Consider the following 23,601-nt stretch of genomic DNA (forward strand, 5'->3'; position numbering starts at 1 on the left):
AAATATCCAGTCAGATCTTCATAAGATTACAAAGTAGTGCAAAGACTGGCAGCTTGTTTTAAATGTGCAGAAATGTCCAGTTGTGCACTTCACAAAATGAAAAAACTAGTATCCTATGAGTATAATGTTAATGTATAATATTAATGAATCACAATTGGAACTGGCCAACTCTTACAAATATCTAAGTGTATCACTTTGTAAGGATATGAAATGGAAATGATCACAAAGACTCAGCTGTGAGGGAAGCAGGTGGTAGACTTCAGTTTATTGGCAGAACACTTTTGAAGTGCAGTCAGTCAACAAAGGAGATTGCTTACAAATCATATGTTCGACTCAGTCTAAAATACTGCTCAAGTGTGTGAGGTACTTACCAAATTGGACTAACAGTGGATATTGAATGTATATGGAGAAGGGCAGCATGAATGATCACAGGTTTGTGTCACCTATGAGAAAGTGTTACAGAGATGTTGAAGAAACTGAATTGCCAGACTCTTGAAGATAGACAGAAAGTATCCTGAGAAAGTCTACTAACAAGTTTTGAGAACCAGCTTTAAATTTTGTCTCTAGGAATACACTAAACCCCCTATGTATTGCTCACATAGGTATCATGAGGACAAGAGTAAAATATTTACAGCAAACACAGAGGTATTGACACGGTCATCCTTCCCACACTCCATAAGTGAATTGAGTGGGAATAAACCTTAATAACTGGTACAATGGGATGTACCCTCTACGATGCACTTCACAGTGGTTTGCAGAGTATAGATGTAGACATAGCTGTAATGGCTAACTTATTAGTTTTCTTGGCTGATCTTTCCTTTGATACTACAAATATTACAAGCAATGTCAGCCAGACATAATGCTAAGGTCTTTTCTAAAATCTGGGTACTTTTCCATTTAAATCACACTACAACTACCCTCTTTAAGCTTTCTTTATTTAGAGTAAAAGTAAAAATTATAAGTTTTGTGCACCAGTTCTACCACTACATAGTTAAGAAAACTGTGTATGGTAAAGTGAGGTTAAATATCTGTGTAGGTTAACTGAATCACTGTATTAAAAATGAACAAGTAGGGAAGTTTTAGTCATTAGAAAATTTAGTTATCCTTACTTCTCAGCCAACCACCACCTCCCCTGATGTCTTGGCAGATGAAATAGGTAACTGCTGTGTTATTAACCATAGCTGAACTAAAAAGGTTTGAAATAAATTATTTGATCTTTTGTTTTCATTTTTCTTTGCTTATGTCTGTTAAAAGTATTAAATTAAAAGGAAGGTCAGCATTGGCCGTAATATTGATAGCAGAATCAATTTTTGATCACATAGTGATCATCTTCATTACTGTGGTGTACAAATTAAACTCAGACACTGGTATCAAGTTATCAATAACCAACACTGACCTTCCTTTTAATTTAACATATATGGTTGTTGTGCACACAGCACTCCATGGAGTCACGAATCAATGTTAAAAATATGTCTTTAAAGGTTTAATTGCATACCTCATTTTTAAATGTTATTTTGGTTTGGGTTTAGCTGTTGCAAAATATATTTCACTATTGGAAATGGTCAGTGGTTCGGCTAACCTCAGTAAAATATGTCTTGTACATACTCTTATATTCACTGTTATATGAGGTTTATCCAAAAAATTCCAGAACTTTATCCACAAAATTTTTCTACAATTACCTTTTTCTTATTGTGCATGGTCTCCTTTGAAATACTCTCCTTCACAATTGATACACTGCTCCCAATGCTGTTTCCTGTTCTGGAAGCAGTTGTCGTACACCTCTTGCTGGATCATGCAAAGCACCTTCTGTGAATTTTCTTTTATTTCATCTTTTGTTGCGAATTTTTGTCTGTTCAATGGGATTTTCAAATTTGCAAATAAAAACTCTGCAGGGGCCAGGTCCAGAGAGTATGGACGATGAGGCAGCTCTACGATTTCGTTTTTTGTGCAGTAGTCATGCACCAACAGGGATGAATGTGCGGATGTGTTATTGTGATGCAAGAGCCATGAATTTTCTCTCCACATTTCAGGCCATTTCCTTCCCACATTTTCTCACAGTTGCCACAACACATCCCGATATTGCCATTGATTAACAGTTTGTCTCTGTGGCACGAATTCATGATGATCTAGTCCTTCAAAGTCAAAGAAAACTTTCAGCAGGGCTTTGACATTTGACATGACCTGATGAGCTATTTTTGGTCTTGGAGAACCTTTCCGGACCCATTGTGAAGACCGAATCTTGGTCTCAACATCATAACCATAGACCCATGTTTCATTAATAGTTATGATTCTTGTAAGGAACATCTCATTCTCATTTGTGTGATCCAAAAGCTCTTCACAGGTTACGAGGCAAAGGTATTTTTGGTCTTGACTCATCAACCGGGGATGAACTTGGCAGCAACTTGGTGCATTCCAAGGTACTGTGTCAGGATTTCATGACATGACCAAACTGAAATGTTACATTGTTATGCAATCTCTTGGACAGCCAGTCTTCAATTGGCATGCACAATTTCGTTGACATTTCTGTCAAAAGCGTCTCTGGTAGATGTTGAAGGACATCCTGAATGAGGGTTATTTTTAACTTCTGTCTGGCCATTTTTAAACGTTGTGAATCATTCATAACACTAAGTATGGCTTAAGCACCCACCACTGTAGGCTTTATGCATCATTTGGTGTGTCTCTGTAAAGGTTTTCCTAAGTTTCATACAAAATTTAATGCAGATACGTTGCTCATCTAACACTGCAAAATTCGCAAACTGCGCAACACAACATTCTACTCAATATGGCACTGAGCAGTAACTAAAAGATGTACAACAATGAAACTTCTGGCTGTTACACATTTAACACAGGTATGTGCAGGGATGCCAACTGCATTTCACTCCAGCACACCATTGGCATGAAATAACGAATGTCTCGGAATTTTTTGAGCGGACATTGTATGCTGATAGAATCATTACTGAGCATAATGATTATGTGTACTGTGAACTGCAGCATTCATAAAGCTAAGAATAAGACAGTCAGTCATTGAAGTTATCCACCAGAATGCTGAAAGATGCAGTCAGTCAACATATCCATAAAATAGTTTGTGGAAAGATAAGAAACAAACATGAGTTTTTTTGTTGTGCTGTGGTTATACTCTCATTCTACAGCAGTTAACATAATTAAGAATAAATAAAATATATTGGATTTTCTGTCATTCTGGTTCTCCTTTCTCATTTTTCAGAAAGTGAAGGCAAAACTGTTATGCGTTGGTGATCTGATAAGGATTGAAAATGACAGTGACATTCCATGTGATATGGTGCTTTTATCCTCTAGTCAGAAAGATGGGAAATGTTTTGTTACCACTGCAAATCTTGATGGTGAAACTAACCTTAAGGTATGTAATACATGAATATTCATAATATTTTTTATTGTTTTAGACTACTTTTTATTGATGTAAAATAAAATTTTATAAGCAATTCCATAAAGATATAAAAAAAATACCGTACAACTAAATACAAAAGCTACTGCAGTTCTAATTTTGTTGTACAATGATGTTGTCATAGCTACAGAACTGTGATGTACTTAATATTAATGGATGGTTAAATAACTAGCAGTTGTTACAATTGTTACATCTTAATTTCTGCATACTGATTGCTGTCTTACAGCTATTGTGTCAACTTGCTTCTCTGAAATTATCTAACCAGTGTTGAGTTCTGGAGTTGTTTTGTATTGTACAGTTATGTACTAATAGTTAATGGTACTTTACAACACCAACTTTGACTCATTAATGGTGGACATTTCTTTATGACATCATTTCTTTCTTGTAATGTGAATTTTGCATGATGAAAATGTGAAAATCAGGAGCTGGTGACAATTTCAGAAATTGTATGTTATCATGGAAATGGTGAGGTACTAAGATTTGCAAGAATTTGTCTCATACAAGATGTTTTCTTAGTAGTAATAGTACTAACATGAACATGATAACACTGAATGATTACTTCCTACGTTTCAGACACTCCTGTGTCCCAAGCTGCTTCGTTATTTCTCACAGCCAGAACAGTTAGCAACACTCCATGCATTAATAGAATGTGAACAGCCAACACCTGATCTGTACAAATTTTATGGAAAAATTGAAGTTTTTCCTGATGAAGCTGTCCAGCTAAATGGAGAAATACCTCTTGGACGAACTAGTCTTATGACAATCAAATCAAGTGATTCAGACCAAGATTCAAATTTGTTAAGGAGTTCTTCATCTCGTGTTAATGGTGATGTTCCTATAGGTCGAAATAGTGTTGTGAGTTTTAGAGCAAGCCAGATCAGTACTGATGCACCAGTGAATAGGAATTCTGTGATTAAAGTGAATAGTGATGCTAGCATTAGAACCAGTTCACTGAGCTTCAGAACATGTCACATGGCAGAAGACTCAGTGTCAAGGGATTCCACTTCATTAAGGAATGGCTTGAAAAGGAATTCTTCAGCAACACAGTTTGAAGAATGTGACAATGCAGGTAGTAGCAAGAGGGTGACAATGAGGAGAAACAGTGTCCAGAGCATAAGTTCTGTGAGACGACATTCAGTTAGCTTGTCTGCACCACTGGGACCAGAAAACATACTTCTTAGAGGTACAAGACTCAAGAACACAGATTACATATATGGTGAGTTATGAAATTTTCTTCATTTGTAAATCTTTTTTAGTTTTGCATTAGTACACGTAAATTCTTTATTTCCTTCAAGTGCTTATTTCCTAGTTACAGTAGATGAATGAACATCAATAAACACAAAAACTATTTTAAGAATTGCATTTGCATCTAGTTTATTGCACAGACTGCTTATACCATAGCTCTTGTGAAGATCTCAAGTTGTTTTGTATTACTTGCACGTAATTGAGACAACATTCATTATGAGGAGTGGATAAAATTTTATCAAAATCTCAGTATAAGAATCTCTCACTCAAAACTTGTTTTCTGATTTACCTGTGGCACAATGACAGTAAGTAACAGTAAAGTTTTCAGTAATCCAAAGTCTCGTTTGAATACCACAATACTTCACTAGGTATTCTCCCAATCAAAGTGATGTGCCATCACCTTCCTCCAACATTTGAACTGGCATGCTCAGCCAGTTATAGAGCAATATACAGTTTAATGTGGACACCAAACTTTTGCATCCAACAGTGATTTAGATTTCCTGCCTAGCATGGACGTGGACATGTCAGAGGTACTATGGCTGCAATTAGCAGCTGCGGGCAGCTGTCATAAGGGGAGCCACTGCTGAGATATGCACGTTATGTGGCACCACCCATCAGTGACTGTTCGACATCGAGCCTGTGGCCCAAGATCACAGCATGGCTCATTGCTTGTCGTGCTTTGTAGCTGTTTGTATCACACCCTTGCATAGCCAGGTTGACTCTCTTTGTTGTATTTTTATGTCACTTTTGCTACATCCCACACTTGTTAGTGCTTTGTTCACTTTAGAGATGGGCAAACTGAAACACTTAACTGTTTCGAAAAAAATGAAACAGTACAATGTAATGTTTCGATACACTGTTTCGAAACAGTGAAACAGTTTGTGTTTTGTAATCTAATAAACCTACACATTTTATCATCTTGAATGTCTATTGTATAAGTATGTCCATATAAACACAAATGAGGTGCGAGAGCGCTAATTATTTCGCAGAAAGTATGAAACTATCACTTGCGCGTCTTGGCAGTTTTGTGTTTCCTGCAGTAAATGCGCTGCTTTCGTGTTATGTGACTTTCATACTTTTCAATTGGCTGAAGACAGCCATAGCTGAAGACAGAAGAACCACCACGAACGGAACTGGAGGTAGGAGCAAACTGCAGAAACAACGGATATGCTACTGGGATTCCCACATTCCGTTAGTATGGGTCATATACCCATCCTGCTAATTTCCATGCACACGAAGGGAATCATTGTGGATAATAGGCACAGTGACTATAGACTCTCAAAAAACGCCAAATAATTCGAATAAATAACAAAATATAACAGAAAATTTTTTTATCTTTCAAGGTGTTTCGAACCGTTACCATAAAGTCACCATGCTTCCCAGCCCTTCCCGTTCACCATTACACTATCAGTGATATGTCAAACAGATTGCTTGCAATTATACGTACATCAAATTTATGTATATGTCTAATAACTGTCGCTCTACGCCTTTTTTATTCAAAATGTTGTAGGCCTACTTGCGTTTCTTAATACGATTACTGTGCATGAAAAGAGAAGCGTACGTTATAAAAAAAGTGTAATTTAATCGAATGATTTTCACATATTTATTATTTTGAATGTGAATAGTATGTGTTGTTTTATTGTTTTGTTAGTGTTTATAAAGCAGATGTTACGCCATTTCGTAATAGGACAGTCAGTTAGAAATGAAGCTTTATTTTCGGATATATTAAGCTTCATGCAATTGCTTGTCAAAAAGATTTCGACACTCTTGAAAGTGTTTCACGAAGTGGTATGTTGTGTTTCAGCACCTGTGCCGAGCCCGAATCTCGTACGACACAGAGCGGAATGAAACATCACTGTTTCGATACAATTGGTCCGTTCCAAGCACAGGTGGACTGAAACAGCCTTATTTTGAAACAACGATACAGTTTCTGTGTCTGGCTCGAGATCAAATCTGGTCCGGTTATCCGAGACAGGGGCGGAATGAAACACCACTGTTTCGAAACAGTGAACCACAGCCGTTCCGAAACACTGAAACAGTTCCACGTATCAATACACTGTATCGAAACATAGAAACAGTGGCCAAGTCTAGTTCACTTCATGAATTCAGTTTATTGAGGATTTACTGGAATATATATTTGATTACCTGTGGTTTGGTGTACCCCCTAGAGCAAGTGGCAATATAACGTCTACTTACCCCATGTAAGATAGAAAACAAATCACAGAACAACTGGTCTTTTTCAGAGTAATAAATCTCTGTCAGAGATCAAATAAGTGAAAAGTGACAAAAAACTCCAACTTTGTTTTCCTTTTGTATTATGTATGACATCTCTGGATGTGATGTTTCACCAGGAAATCTCTCATTGTTGTGGTTTTACATTGACCTTTCATTATATGGGACCTTCCAGATTTCCAGTGAGGGGAAATTGTCAGTGGTGAATCTGTATTAAGTGTTTGGCAGCATAGGCCTAGTAAAAAATTCTTTCTTTGTCTGCTAATACAGTAATAAAAAAAAACCTGGACTATTAAGCAGAGGCAGAACTATATGGCAGAGGCAGATGGGTATTAAAGATAATTATCACATCTAATAAGAAGACATTTGTCAAGAAAGGGCCAGTGCAAGATTTATGGTAGGATTGGTAACATCAACCCTTTTGTGAAGCAGGTGAATTCATGTGGGGTCAGGGGCACAAAACCTGGAGTATCAAAGAATGTGTTTATTTTTACACCATTACCTGCTGTAGAATGTATATCTGTATTGAGATCATAATGGGAAGTATAAGCTATAGTTTCTGCTACCAACTGTGAAACATAATGGAGGCACTACAATGACTGTTGACAGTCATATAATTATTTGGGAAGTTGAATGGTAATACTAAACAGATGATTAATTTATAAGACCCATGAAAGCATTTTAGTTGATCATGTTTGTACAGTGACACACACATTGTTCCCAGCAAATTGTTGCACTTGATCCAACTGAGAATGAAATAATGCGTTTTGACAGGTCTCCACAATCATTACTGCGTAATTGTGGTGTGTATTGGAAAAACAGATATATATTTTTTACCCATCATCTAGCAAGATGAGCCTCAAGAAAATAGAACTGTTTCTTTGCAATGAATAGTATAAACTTGGTAGCCATTGTTGACGTGAATTAATTCTCAATAGGATTCAGGGAGTTTTGTTTCACAAGTTGGACTACAGTGCATTTTGTTAGTATCCATGTTATTTTGTCCAAAACCAGTGTATTCTCTTTGTCAGTGTTTGAAATTGAGGAAGATCTCACATTATTTCCAATGAACATTAGTGATCTCCTCAAAGAAGAGTCCAAAAATGTAATGATACCCAGTACTGGTATGCTAGTATTACCTGAAAAGGTGTCATCGAAATAATTTTGAAAACTTCCAACAAATATGCAGACCAGTAACAAATCCTCTCTCTCTCTCTCTCTCTCTCTCTCTCTCTCTCCCTCTCTCCCTCTCTCCCTCTCTCTCTCTCTCTCTCTCTCACACGCACACACACACACACACACACACACACACACACACACACACACACACACACACACACACACACACGTTCCTCATTTTTCAAACTTCTTCATTGACAGAAGGATAAAGAAAAGAAGAATAAAGGCTAAGAAGGACAGGTACCATGGCGAAGGAAGGGTTCATCCATTCCCAGTCTCAGAAAGGGCACAAATTGTTAAAAGTTATTCGAATTAACAATGGATCAACAGTTTTATTGTTGTCAAATTTGAAACTGTAGTAGTTAGGAGGTAGATAAATAAGACAAAATGGCAAATATTTTGAAATAATTGATTTTTTCTTGCATGTTAACATATAAATGAAGGTGAATAGTTTTATAAATGTAGCTGCACATCAGTGTGTGTGTGTGTGTGTGTGTGTGTGTGTGTGAGAGAGAGAGAGAGAGAGAGAGAGAGAGAGAGAGAGAGAGAGAGAGAGAATATCTGTCAGCTATGAAGAAGGTCACTGTCCTCAAGATTAATTAATTAATTAATTAATTTTGCAGTTTTAGTTGTGCAAATAGGGATCAGGTACAGGTTTTGCATTGTCAGTTTGAAAGTAATAATCACGTATGCTATTTAATTATCATAGATATTACACTAATGTCTACTTCCAGTTTTTTGCATCTAGTATGTATTCACTAACTGAATTGAAGGGACTTTCTACAACCAATGATTTTATTGTATCTTATGACTTTCAATACTTTTCTAGGTGACTGTCATCATTCAACACCTCAGCTCATTGTTTGTACTCTATCCAATCCAGAAAAAATTTAATGGTGAATGATTTTTTTTCCCAATTTATGTTCATAACACACTCCACATTCTACATTGATTCTCCAAATGTATTGGTGAATTTTTCGAATATTCAGTCTTCAGTTAATTGTACAGTCACTTGTTTCTTGTTCTCTATATGTTTATAAATTCCATTGTTTTATGATTACATATACCAACAATATAGTAACATTTAGTAAATTTTTATTTATAACAACATAATGCTAATCATTTGTCTTAACTGCTGATGAAAATATGTTGTGTTATAAACTGATTGATAACACCGTATTTGCTTTACAGCACTTTTGCTTTTGTAAACAGAGCAAAATTGCTGTAAAGCAACTTTATAGACATGTATAAGTCAGTAAACAAAAATGTAGTGATGTTGTATCTTACTGATCGTTTGTCGTTTGAATCAGGAGAACTTAACATCACAGTTGAGAAGTATTAACCTTCTGATGTAGTTTAGAGACTGTTTAAATTCAGAGGCTAATTGAGTGTAACTATGTTTTGAAGCTGCTTGACCTGAGGCGTGACATTGACCTTAATGTGGCATAAAAGAGCATGTTGTTTGGTGAAATCATATTTCCTTTTGAAATCAAAGTTATAAATATCAAGCCCTTACTCTATAAGCTTTACTGGTGGTATACAATATATGTTAGAGGACAGATTAATACTTTCCACTGAGGTACTGAGCTGTGCACAGGAAAAATTATGAATTCCCTAGCTTTTGGACGAAGCCCATTTCTAAAGCTTTTTAAAAAAGAAATTGTTGTTGAGGGGATAAATAAGGGAGAGTTCATGGAGAAGGAAGAGAACCCAGAGTAGAAGAAGAATACAGAGAGAGAGAGAGAGAGAATTGTTACAATGGATGTGGAAGGGTATAGAGGAAAAGTAACAGGGAGAATGAGTGGCTGTGTGGAGGTAGGAGGGAGGAGATGGCAAATGATGAGGAACCAAATACAGGTGGTGCACAAGAACTAGTGGAGATTGAGGCTAGGAAAGTTGAGGGAGTAAAAGGTATATTTCAAGACAGATTTCCATCTTCCCAGCTCAGTAAAATTGATATTAAGGAGGAAGGTGCTGGAGGTGAGGGAGAAGCCAAATGTCACAGGTTGTGAAGCAGCCATTAAGTTTTGTATCTTATTCTGGCCAATTAGGTTGCTCTCTGTCCACAATTTATTTCTGCATAATTCTACACATAGTAATTTCTTATACTGCATTATACAAAGTGTCATTAGGGTATTTTCCAATTACTTGTTTTAGGTTGTGCAGTCTACACTGGCCAAGAGACCAAACTTGCTCTGAACTCAAAGCTCACAAGCAACAAGTTTTCTACTGTTGAAAGGTGAGTATCATTGACAGCTGTACAGATAAAGTAGAGAGAAAAAGCAGACATAAGTGTAGAGAAAAAAGCAGAAATAAACATAAACATAAACAATAAATAATTAATAAATCTTCATATTTTGAAAGAGCAGTCCCTTCCTTGATGAGAGATAAAGAGCATGATGTAAAAAATAAATCAGGGCAGACCCATTTGAGCTGTTGAATGTCATGTCCAAACTGAATAACCTGCTTCCAGAAACCATGCAAAGTGTCTCTTATAGTTTAATGCAGTTTCTCTGTGGAAGACAGCACATAGTTGATGTGTAGAGTAGAAAGTTCTTCTCAGATGCTAACAATTTAGTAACTCATTGTTGACAATTAGTACTCATCATGTGTATTTCTAAGTATATTTGACAGCAGTTCAGTGTCTTTGTTGTAACTGCATCAGTAATATGCCAATTTTTGTTATAACTCATTCTGTCAGATGCTTTCCAGTTCTATGAAAAACTAAATGGCTGGAAAAGCTTGCTCCACATATTGTGGAAATATATTGTAAGTGTATCTATGCAGTTCACAAATGATTTACATTCAACCAACTTGAAGCCACATCCGGTCCCATGTCTTTTAGAGGAAAATTTTCTATGGTCCTGCTTAAGTTATCCTACTCAAGTTATCCTAGACTTCTATGTTGGTCTTGTTTTATTCAGTGTTACACACTCACAAATACCAAGTCAGTTGTTTATAATGAGCTGGTTAATATTGTAAGTGTATTCTGAGAAATGGCATACTGATGTGACCGAACAATTCAAAGTTCATAGTCACATAGCCAAATACAGTAAGTCTGGCAGCCCATTGTCATAATAGAGTATTGTTAAATCCTCTCATTTTGGAACTTAATGGAATTTAGCCATTTTTGGCGCCACTGGGAACAAAATACATTGGTTTAGATTGAGAGAAAATAAGCCCTAACCAACAATGAACTGTGGAACAAACTGCTTGTAACTCTAAAACCTCTGGGAGAGATTGGTACTTTCATAAATGAAAAGCAAACAGATCTGGTAAAATCTTAATGTATTGTAGAGGCCCAGTGTCCTCCAATTTGGTAGGAATACATTTGTTACAGCAATTACATAAAGTGATAATTGCATTTATCAAAATTCACAGAGCTCATACTACCACAAGTATTTCTGATCAACACAGCACTATCATCATAAATGAAACAGGTACTCACATATGAGTTTAAAATTCTAAAGTGCCACAGCACTGTTGTACTATGTAATGCTATGCTCTCTGCCACATGGGACTTAAGACCACAATACCAGTATAGTTTTGGAGCTGATAGCAGTAACACAATATACTCCAAGACACAAAATAATCTCAATGTGCCATCATGACCAAGAGGTCATCAGTGATGACATAGTTGCAATACAGAAGCAGTAAGTAACTAGATAGTCACATCATCTCACAAACTGACACATGTTGGAGTGATGGTGTATCACATGGAATAAGCTTTGCTCATTATCTATCAGCATCTAAATTTGTGTAGATTGTCACAATCAGCTTACCAACACCAATCAAATATGCTGCCTACGTGGCTGTTCTTGATTGGATGTTGTTAACACGAGGTGACTGAAAACAAAGGTGACTAAAAACTTAAAGATGGAGCAGCCTGTTGCCATCTGTCTGAGTTCTTCCAATATCCAGTGCATTCTGTCCTAACAGTGGGTCATCATTCCCACTGCTAACCTTTCTGGGCTGCTGTGAAGTCAGACAATCCAATTTAGGAATGTGATTCCTTCGCATAATATAAGGGCCTAGCTCACTTGCTCCAGTGGAAACACTCTCAGAATGATAAGTTAAATAATTTCCCATGCCTCCTAACTCTGGCAGTACATGATTTTGTGGTGGAATATTTTTCCCTTTTGTGCTGGACTGCCTCGTATGAATCCACTAGGTTGTAGTTGAGGGGTTGTCTGCCTCTGTAAACTAAGCTGTATCCTTATTTTTGACACTGTTAGTATTCTTACACCAGCCATTCTGACTTCCTGATGCCACACTCGGAATTCCCACCATGCTGACTTGCATATTTTGCTGGTACCTACTCACATCTGTTCAGCAATGACGTCTCATTGCTGCTGATATCTGCCATCAATTCTACTAATTACACTCAACCAAAATTCCAGTACATTGTGATTCCAGGCTCAGGTCACACTGCAGTTTTCACCAGTCTCACTTTAATAAATTCTTCCACCCATCTATGTAAGTTTCCACATATTCCCTTATCTTAATCTCTATTGCCACGACTCAGTAGCGTATCCATAATTCACAATTTTATAAATTTTGTTAGCTCTCAGGTGGATAGAATATCACAACAATAACTTTTGCTAATATGAAATTGATAGTACTCAAGTGACTTAAGTTGCAGTGACGAATTTAAATACCAAACTCCACATACCCCTTTCATATTATATTATTGTTAGAATCTGGAGTTCATAAAAAATTACTCGTAGTAGTTCTGTATATGTTTATATCATGTAGCACCAATGGCAACACATCTTGAATTTCCATCTCAGCTATAGATAAATCCAAAGCTTACTTTGTGTGGCTATGCATGTGTTTTACACTCGTGACATCCATCCCATACCACTTTGCAGTTGCTATTCCTAAACTGACTTAAATCATCACTGTACTTGTGTGATGCTATTCACATTGTCAGGCAATGATCTTACAGTAGAGTAAGAAACATGGCAAAACTGAAATATATTTAAAGACACTTGGTGCATCACTATGAGAGGAGAATGCTAGTGATGAAAACCTCAAAAGAGGTAATACTCTGAAAACCAACCAAAGAAAATGGACTGACCCTGGCTCAAAAGCTAGTTAATACTATGTTTGTTAATGGCATGTATGTGCCACACATCAGTCTGCTAAATGTGAGTGGTTGGCTTTCCTTTATTTTATGTGAGGTTCCTAAGACTACTGTCCCCTATGTCTCATTCAAATGTCATTATTACATAACTTCATAAGAATAAACTGCATTTCTTCAGCTAGTAAAACAGTTGTTTAAATGTGTAATTGTACTTGTGTGAAACAGCAGTGCAGAAAAACAGTTCTCAAATGGTTGTTTCAGTGAATAGAAAAGATTTAATACGCTATTTAATATTCTTCTTGCCTCGTTGATATATTCAGGGCTCCAAACATTGTCTTCTTGTTACCTAGGGAGTGATGTTTAGGTGCAGGTTTGTAAGCGTAAGTGAAGATAGTCACATTTGCTTGTCATTGTGATTTATTTTCTGTCCGCAGATACTACACAATAAAATTCATGCATTACCTTTTTTGCACATTGCTAAAGAGAGCCTCCTTGCCAACTTCCACAGATTTCATAATAACCAACATCCTCCACTGAACAAGACTTTATCAAACTTCAGGCGCATTTTCAATTGTAAATCACAGTCTCAATAAAAGAATTGTACATGACACACACTCTGTTCACTGTACCAAGACAATACATACTATGCAGCTTCTAAAACAAAGACTCCAGCTCAAAACAAAGACTGCATTACTTGAGATCAAAATTGAGACTGTCTCACTTGAGAATGAAACAAAGATTGCCCAACTTTTTATGATTATCCCATTGATATATTACAGCTTGGAGTTCTAGAATAATCCAGAAACAGTTATTGATCAAAGTTACTTTTGTACATATTTTTCTGCATGCAGGAGTGAAAAGAGATGATTATATATTACTTAACAAAATTTTGAAACTGAGTTTTTGTAAGATTTGCAAAGTATGTCACATTGTTGAATTGATAAACAATTTGTACTTTCTTTTTCATGACTGGATTTTTATGAAAGATTATAACAGTTCTTGGTTTAATGGACAATAGAATGTTATGAGAAAATTTTGTAGCCAAAGTGTGAAATGTATACCAATTATGATCAAATAAAATAAATGGAATTTGTAGGATAATTAACTTCTTTAAAATCAAAGACAAATATAATGTTCCGAAGCATTACAAAAAACTTAGAAAAGAGTAAAGTTTAAATAAACATTTCCGTACAGGATATTGGAATGCAATCCACTGCATGCCTCTCCGAAGGAAGAGGCACTGTAGCGAGTACCGTGTTCGAGTCCCAGTCTAGCACAAATCTTCATGGCCATCATTTCATTATACAGCTAATGGTAGTCCATATTCGAAACTGTGAATACATTTCATGTCATAACTGTACTTAGTTAATCATAACTCTTCTGAAATTTAAGCTTCTTAAGTGGCACAATAATCTGTGACTATTAACTAACACATAACATACACATTCTGATTATAGTTTTAAATATATTTCATTCATAATGACAACCTTCCAGATGATTAGTATTTTATCTGAAACTACTTCAGCATGTCAGGAAATAATCATTGAACACAGAGGAAACAAAATGAACAATTCAGAAAAATATAATTTGTCTGGTTTCTCATCTACAGATCGATTAATGGTTTCTTGCTGTTCTTCCTTGTGCTGCTCTTACTGGAAGTTTTTCTATGTCTGGGGCTCAAATATGGATTTGAGCTTGTTGGTGATTATGGTAAGTACTAGAAAAAATAACTGCCAGCAGTAATCATACAGTTGTTGTAAAATGATTGCAATCAAGTATATTTAACTTAAAAAATATTTGAACTCTTTTGTGTATTTACTGTTAGTCAACAGACATACATGATTTTATTAACTGTCATTATTAATATTTAAATAATGAGGCAAGATAATGATGGACACATTAGACTGAAGCACAGTTTGAAGTTTTAGTTTGTTGCAATATTTCTTCCTCAAGCAGGTGGAGCTGAGCTTTTATAATGTAGTATTTGATATTCATTTGCATTTGTTTAATTGCATTATTCTGTTAAAGTGTTATACCAAACACAGCTTTCATCCATTACTTTTAATTGTGGCAAAAATTTCTTTTGCACAAGAAAATTAAAATATTACATGATACTTTCATATTCATCAAGTCACAAATGTTAGTGAGCTCATTCGACAAATCACTGCCTTTCTATAGTCACTGAGAAAACTGTTCAACAAACAGAATTAGGTATTCACTGAATGTGACTCTGAAATTTAAAAAGAAATTGTAACATAAGATATGAATTATATGTGAATTTATTCATTAATTGAGAATTTTACTGCACTATTTAATTCAGACTTCTACGAATCTGAAAAATGACAAGTGAGGCATTATTCCTGTAGTTGCAATATATCTTCTCATTAATATTGATAACAGTTTAAAGAGTAGCATATTAAGTACAAAGCTGGGTATTTTGTACTGATAACAAAATGTGCATAATTATATGCAAACATATTTCACTTTTATTAGTGGTAATTGGATATGAAATTCATATTTTGCTGTCTATGCCAGTTTGTCAACTTCTATCTTGCTTCCTCAGAGGTTCCTCTCTATTTGAATATCCTCTCAATGTTTGATTTAGCTCAAAATATTCCCTCTAATTTTTGCATTAGCATTTGCAACATTAAGTCACTCACTGAAAACTGTGATGCTGTTGTGATCTAACAAACAATATTCTAGACAAAAGATATCACTAGACTTTAAACGTTAAAAACTGGATTTTTACAATTTGATGGATAGTAGGGAAGAGAAAAGTTGTGAAACGCTGCAAAGAGAGTGAATAATACAGAAATACAAAGAATAAAGATAATTAATCACATTTAGTTGATGTTTTAAGCAGAATCAGACAGATAACCAAGATTTGGTCCTTGTAATTTGGTTTTCCAGCGATGTCTTCTGCAGAGCTAACTCACATAACAGCCAGATACAGCTGCAGTGTTTTCGGCTGTGGCTCAGTTGAGTGTGAGAAATTTTCTGAGGGTGAGTGAGTGAGAGGACCAAGGGGGAGAGGTGTAGAAAAGGCATATTAAGGTGCAGTGGAGGAAGTTCATCATTGACTCATGTGGCAAATAGAAGTGAGAAACAGATAAGACCAAATATTTCAAAGACTGGCTGGGTAACAGAATACCAGTTTGAAAGAGATATGATGGATATTTTTGAGGATATTGTGAATGGAAGTCAGTACCCTGATGGAGAATCTGGTTAAACTATCCCACTCGGGGCTGAATTTGGTAACTAGCAGAGTGCAGCTGGTTAGTGGAGGTGATTGTTGTACTAGAACTGTATGTAAATGCTACTTGTGAGATCTGTTTGTGGAATGGGTTTGACTGGTAGCAAGTATCGATGAAGGCCTTATTAGATCATCATAATATTGGACAAGGGACTGCCCATCCCTGCAGACGGCTATACTACACTAGGAAAATTTTTCTGTTAAAAAAGCCACAAGTTGGGAGACCACATTGCAATACAATGTGGATGGCACAGAGGCATTGAGGTAATTGGTTGGTGTCCTTGGTATATGAAATTAGGCTGTGGACAGTGGGTTAGAGGTGTGGGTCAACTAGGTTGTAAGAGAATGAGCCAGACATTTGGCATGTACCTACTGTCAGGTAACCACTGCAGTTTATTATCACATTGGTGGAGACTTTGTCTGCAAGGAGAATGAGGGATATGTTTTAAGACTGTGCATAGTTGTTCGTTCCTCTGTCAGAGTGTTTGTGTCCTTGGAAAGAGATGTATGAAAGGAAGGAAACTGATGTTGTAGGCGAGGAATTTCTGTAAATTTACCAGGGGTTATTTGAGTGGAGGTGATAGAGGGTCCCTGTTGGATCAACTTACATTATGAGGGAGGTGAAATTCTATGTTAACTTTGAATTGATTTTGGTCATAAGAGTCAGAAGGTCAGCAAAACTGTGTTAGATAGCAATAAAGTGGATGAAGAATAGTATGGCTTTGATAAAGGATATTATGGCTTTGACCAGTCCAGCATGAGTGAATAATGTGTGGCTTTGTTGTAAACAGCTGAAACTTCTGCAGGGTTAAGGTTCTGGTAATTGGTTAACAATGATGTTGTGAGTTTGGATTCTTTGTTTTGTTGGGTGTTGGGAGGGAGGTTCTGGGGATGTGGCAGATGGAAAAGGGATGTGGCGGGTGGAAAAGGCCATCAAGGTTTAGCTGGATTCCATGAGGAGGTAACAGGGACAGATTTGGGGGGGGGGGGGGTCAGGGTTAGAGGGTTATATTAGGCATTATATTAGGCATTATATTCCAACTCCTTCCCCCCATGAACCATGGACCTTGCCGTTGGTGGGGAGGCTTGCGTGCCTCAGCGATACAGATAGCCGTACCGTAGGTCCAACCACAACGGAGGGGTATCTGTTGAGAGGCCAGACAAACGTGTGGTTCCTGAAGAGGGGCAGCAGCCTTTTCAGTAGTTGCAAGGGCAACAGTCTGGATGATTGACTGATCTGGCCTTGTAACAATAACCAAAACGGCCTTGCTGTGCTGGTACTGCGAACGGCTGAAAGCAAGGGGAAACTACAGCCGTAATTTTTCCCGAGGGCATGCAGCTTTACTGTATGATTACATGATGATGGCGTCCTCTTGGGTAAAATATTCCGGAGGTAAAATAGTCCCCCATTCGGATCTCCGGGCGGGGACTACTCAAGAGGATGTCGTTATCAGGAGAAAGAAAACTGGCGTTCTACGGATCGGAGCGTGGAATGTCAGATCCCTTAATCGGGCAGGTAGGTTAGAAAATTTAAAAAGGGAAATGGATAGGTTAAAGTTAGATATAGTGGGAATTAGTGAAGTTCGGTGGCAGGAGGAACAAGACTTCTGGTCAGGTGACTACAGGGTTATAAACACAAAATCAAATAGGGGTAATGCAGGAGTAGGTTTAATAATGAATAGGAAAATAGGAATGTGGGTAAGCTACTACAAACAGCATAGTGAACGCATTATTGTGGCCAAGATAGATACAAAGCCCACGCCTACTACAGTAGTACAAGTTTATATGCCAACTAGCTCTGCAGATGACGAAGAAATTGAAGAAATGTATGATGAAATAAAAGAAATTATTCAGATTGTGAAGGGAGACGAAAATTTAATAGTCATGGGTGACTGGAATTCGAGTGTAGGAAAAGGGAGAGAAGGAAACATAGTAGGTGAATATGGATTGGGGGACAGAAATGAAAGAGGAAGCCGCCTGGTCGAATTTTGCACAGAGCACAACATAATCATAACTAACACTTGGTTTAAGAATCATGAAAGAAGGTTGTATACATGGAAGAACCCTGGCGATACTAAAAGGTATCAGATAGATTATATAATGGTAAGACAGAGATTTAGGAACCAGGTTTTAAATTGTAAGACATTTCCAGGGGCAGATGTGGACTCTGACCACAATCTATTGGTTATGACCTGTAGATTAAAACTGAAGAAACTGCAAAAAGGTGGGAATTTAAGGAGATGGGACCTGGATAAACTAAAAGAACCAGAGGTTGTACAGAGATTCAGGGAGAGCATAAGGGAGCAATTGACAGGAATGGGGGAAATAAATACAGTAGAAGAAGAATGGGTAGCTTTGAGGGATGAAGTAGTGAAGGCAGCAGAGGATCAAGTAGGTAAAAAGACGAGGGCTAGTAGAAATCCTTGGGTAACAGAAGAAATATCGAATTTAATTGATGAAAGGAGAAAATATAAAAATGCAGTAAGTGAAACAGGCAAAAAGGAATACAAACGTCTCAAAAATGAGATCGACAGGAAGTGCAAAATGGCTAAGCAGGGATGGCTAGAGGACAAATGTAAGGATGTAGAGGCCTATCTCACTAGGGGTAAGATAGATACCGCCTACAGGAAAATTAAAGAGACCTTTGGAGATAAGAGAACGACTTGTATGAATATCAAGACCTCAGATGGAAACCCAGTTCTAAGCAAAGAAGGGAAAGCAGAAAGGTGGAAGGAGTATATAGAGGGTCTATACAAGGGCGATGTACTTGAGGACAATATTATGGAAATGGAAGAGGATGTAGATGAAGATGAAAAGGGAGATATGATACTGCGTGAAGAATTTGACAGAGCACTGAAAGCCCTGAGTCGAAACAAGGCCCCCGGAGTAGACAATATTCCATTGGAACTACTGACGGCCGTGGGAGAGCCAGTCCTGACAAAACTCTACCATCTGGTGAGCAAGATGTATGAAACAGGCGAAATACCCTCAGACTTCAAGAAGAATATAATAATTCCAATCCCAAAGAAAGCAGGTGTTGACAGATGTGAAAATTACCGAACTATCAGCTTAATAAGTCACAGCTGCAAAATACTAACACGAATTCTTTAAAGACGAATGGAAAAACTAGTAGAAGCCAACCTCGGGGAAGATCAGTTTGGATTCCGTAGAAACACTGGAACACGTGAGGCAATACTGACCTTACGACTTATCTTAGAAGAAAGATTAAGGAAAGGCAAACCTACGTTTCTAGCATTTTTAGACTTAGAGAAAGCTTTTGACAATGTTGACTGGAATACTCTCTTTCAAATTCTAAAGGTGGCAGGGGTAAAATACAGGGAGCGAAAGGCTATTTACAATTTGTACAGAAACCAGATGGCAGTTATAAGAGTCGAGGGACATGAAAGGGAAGCAGTGGTTGGGAAGGGAGTAAGACAGGGTTGTAGCCTCTCCCCGATGTTGTTCAATCTGTATATTGAGCAAGCAGTAAAGGAAACAAAAGAAAAATTCGGAGTAGGTATTAAAATTCATGGAGAAGAAATAAAAACTTTGAGGTTCGCCGATGACATTGTAATTCTGTCAGAGACAGCAAAGGACTTGGAAGAGCAGTTGAATGGAATGGACAGTGTCTTGAAAGGAGGATATAAGATGAACATCAACAAAAGCAAAACAAGGATAATGGAATGTAGTCTAATTAAGTCGGGTGATGCTGAGGGAATTAGATTAGGAAATGAGGCACTTAAAGTAGTAAAGGAGTTTTGCTATTTGGGGAGCAAAATAACTGATGATGGTCGAAGTAGAGAGGATATAAAATGTAGGCTGGCAATGGCAAGGAAAGCGTTTCTGAAGAAGAGAAATTTGTTAACATCCAGTATAGATTTAAGTGTCAGGAAGTCATTTCTGAAAGTATTCGTATGGAGTGTAGCCATGTATGGAAGTGAAACATGGACGATAAATAGTTTGGACAAGAAGAGAATAGAAGCTTTCGAAATGTGGTGCTACAGAAGAATGCTGAAGATTAGATGGGTAGATCACATAACTAATGAGGAAGTATTGAATAGGATTGGGGAGAAGAGAAGTTTGTGGCACAACTTGACCAGAAGAAGGGATCGGTTGGTAGGACATGTTCTGAGGCATCAAGGGATCACCAATTTAGTATTGGAGGGCAGCGTGGAGGGTAAAAATCGTAGAGGGAGACCAAGAGATGAATACACTAAGCAGATTCAGAAGGATGTAGGTTGCAGTAGGTACTGGGAGATGAAAAAGCTTGCACAGGATAGAGTAGCATGGAGAGCTGCATCAAACCAGTCTCAGGACTGAAGACCACAACAACAACAATATTCCAACTCGTGGACATGTAACAGAGAGGTGGATAATTTGATTCGTTGTGCATTTTGGTTGAGGACTCTGGTTGTGGACTGGTTGTAAATTATTGATTGGTACTACAAGTCCAATTAGTATTTATCGAAGGACTATCAGAGATGACGTTGTGTATGTGTGAATTTCACCAACAAATTTGTAGTTGTTAAAATGGAAAATAAAGACAATAGATTAGATAACTTTTTGAGGTGATATTTAGGAATGGTATCTTAGGGAAAGAGCAGAGGTTTATCCAAAATGACAACCCTAAACAGCATAACTGAATCCTTCAAAAGTTTCAAATGGTGGGTGCAACACCGTATTATTTAGCTTGACACCTTCCCACATTTATTGTCATTCGTATTTTTATGAAGATAAACTTGTCTATAAGAATTCATGCAAGATATTTATTACAGGTTAGTAATTCCGCTACACCAAGGAGTATTTTGATAGTGACAACATAATTTCGGCACATTTTCACTCTACAATTCTGAAGGAGAAATGACATATGTTTGTTTACATAGTAATTTCTTGTAAAAACTTCCCTCTTTTTATTACTTATCAACTGTATGCTATTAATGGACTAATTGACATGGAATTGTTCACTCTTTGAGGAATACTATTTGCAACTCGTAGATAATATTTAATAGTAAGTTGTTTGTGTATTGGTGGATATCCTTGGATTTAGACAAACTGAAGGTTTACAATACAGACACTGTGAAATAGTGCCCAAAATGTCTCATAAGTGCAGCCTCACTGTAGTTTTGCCCATTATGCACATTTATAGATGTGCCTAAGAATAAATTTCAAACTATGGAGTTACACATTAGTTATTGTCACAAAAGAGAGCAGATTCAGAGGATACAAAATTACAGTCAGCAATATGCAAGTCCATTTAAATACATTTTTTGCTAATGAAAAAGTGACAAAATAAAAGTAACTATGTTGTAAATATAATGTATACTTCTGTGGAAATTGACATAGCCCACCAAAATTGGCTCATTTACATAATTATAAACTCAGCATGCTTTCCTTGTGCAAGTGAGAATCTTTGTAACCAGAAAAACTGGAACTACATAACTAGATAGATAGATTTTGGAAAGTTTACTGATAAGAGAAATTAATGGGCTGTTGATTAAGGTACAGAATTTTATCAACACTAGCTATTTTCTCATTAAAAGTCTCAACTTCACATGTTCTAGAAATATTGAAAATATTTAATAAATCTTTGGAGTAAATTGTTTTTAGGCATCCATATTAGAGATTATGAAATTGCTTACTAAACTATAAGGTTTCTTGAACACCACTTTGAATAATGAATTAGTCATTTCACATAACTATAGCACAAGTATTAGTACATGATGGGGAAAATGTTATTTAAGGAGTAGAACTGTAGCAAGTGGAACCATTCCCCCCTGACTACATCTCAATCTCCATATGAGAGGTATAGTAATCTATGGTCTTCCTCTTTCGTTTTCCACCCTCTTCTACCCTTACCCCTCCAGTGTACACCTTCTATTTTATTGAGCACTGCATATAACTTTCCTGTTCTGCATCAGGATGAGTTCACTGGCACCAAATTCTAATCGCTTTCCCTCACTGCCCCTTCTTTCCCTAGCCCTTACCTTCCCATCCCTTCAACTATCCATTTCCCTCACTTCTTTATTCCTCTCAGTCACTCTCTACCCAACATAAATTCTCACACCAGTCATGCCACTCTTCTGGTTCAATGTAGCTGTGTTTATTTTACTGTTTTTGTTTGTTTGTTTGTTTGTTTGTTATCTCTGAAGAACATTGTTGTCCAACAGCTAAGCTACAAGGTATAGACCTAATTAATGTGCATGCCTATTGCTCAGTGGCTCATAAGATACTGTGAGTCACTATCTGCTCTTTTTCCATTCTTTGTGTCTTGCTCAGTACTTTCCAGTATCTAAGTTACAAGGTACAAACCTAATTTATGTGCATGCTTATTGTTCAATGGCTCATAAGATACTGTGAGTCACTATCTGTTCTTTTTCCGTTCTCACCCAGTACTTGCCAGTATCATATCAAAGGCTAAATACAGGACAAAGGAAAATGCTAGAAACTGATTTGTGGTGCAAGAGGAAAGCCAGAAAATGAACATACATAGATAAGTCCATATTTTATGAGCACCAGTTTAGTAATAACACACTGGTCCACCTTTGGAACCAGTAGAGCAGTGATTCTGCATGGCATGAATTGGACAAGTCCTTTATAGGTTTCTGGAGGTATTTGGAAAATTTGGTGGCTGAGACAACATCGGCAATTCACTATCATGCTGCTCAAATAACTATAGTACAGTTTTGGCCTTGTGACACAGGCAGTTGAATAACTGCCTGAAGATGACATCATCACCAGGGGAAAAAATTAAGCATGAAGTGGTGCAGGTGGTCTGCAATATTGTTCATATAGTCCATGGCTGTAATGGTGTCTTCAGCTACTCCCACAAGTATCATAGAAGCCGAGGTGAATGTCCCATAGCATAATGCTGCCCCAGCTGGTCTGTATCCAGGGCGCATTTCGGGTTTTAAGCAGCAACAGGGGGACACCAAGGGACCATCTGCTGCAGAGCCCCATGTTCAGCAGTGTATGCTGAGGTGCTTCAGACTGCATGTGACTGCACTAGCATTGTACTCCGTATGAGGATGGTATCTGTTCTTTCAGACTTGTCCGAAAGAATAGATACCATCTTCATATAGATAAAGCTTACTGGCCAATAATCTTCTTCATGCGGATGCACTCACATTGTTCAAACTCTTACGGGAATCGGTAGATTAACTGCTGCGAGTACTGAGTGTAGTGGGC

General features: G+C 37.1%; 1 protein-coding gene across 2 annotated transcripts in view; it reads left to right on the plus strand.

The window, feature by feature from the left end:
- Positions 1-23,601, plus strand: part of LOC124596513 (phospholipid-transporting ATPase IF-like) — a 643,086-nt gene that overhangs the window by 499,658 nt on the left and 119,827 nt on the right. For both annotated transcript variants that reach the window (XM_047135678.1, XM_047135677.1), the window contains 4 exons: positions 3,224-3,376; positions 3,995-4,637; positions 10,235-10,316; positions 14,773-14,873. In XM_047135678.1, coding sequence (XP_046991634.1) covers positions 3,224-3,376; positions 3,995-4,637; positions 10,235-10,316; positions 14,773-14,873 — 979 coding nt within the window. The remainder of the gene's footprint in view (positions 1-3,223; positions 3,377-3,994; positions 4,638-10,234; positions 10,317-14,772; positions 14,874-23,601) is intronic.

This window comes from Schistocerca americana, chromosome 2 (genome assembly GCF_021461395.2).
Source record: "Schistocerca americana isolate TAMUIC-IGC-003095 chromosome 2, iqSchAmer2.1, whole genome shotgun sequence".
NCBI lineage: Eukaryota > Metazoa > Arthropoda > Insecta > Orthoptera > Acrididae > Schistocerca > Schistocerca americana.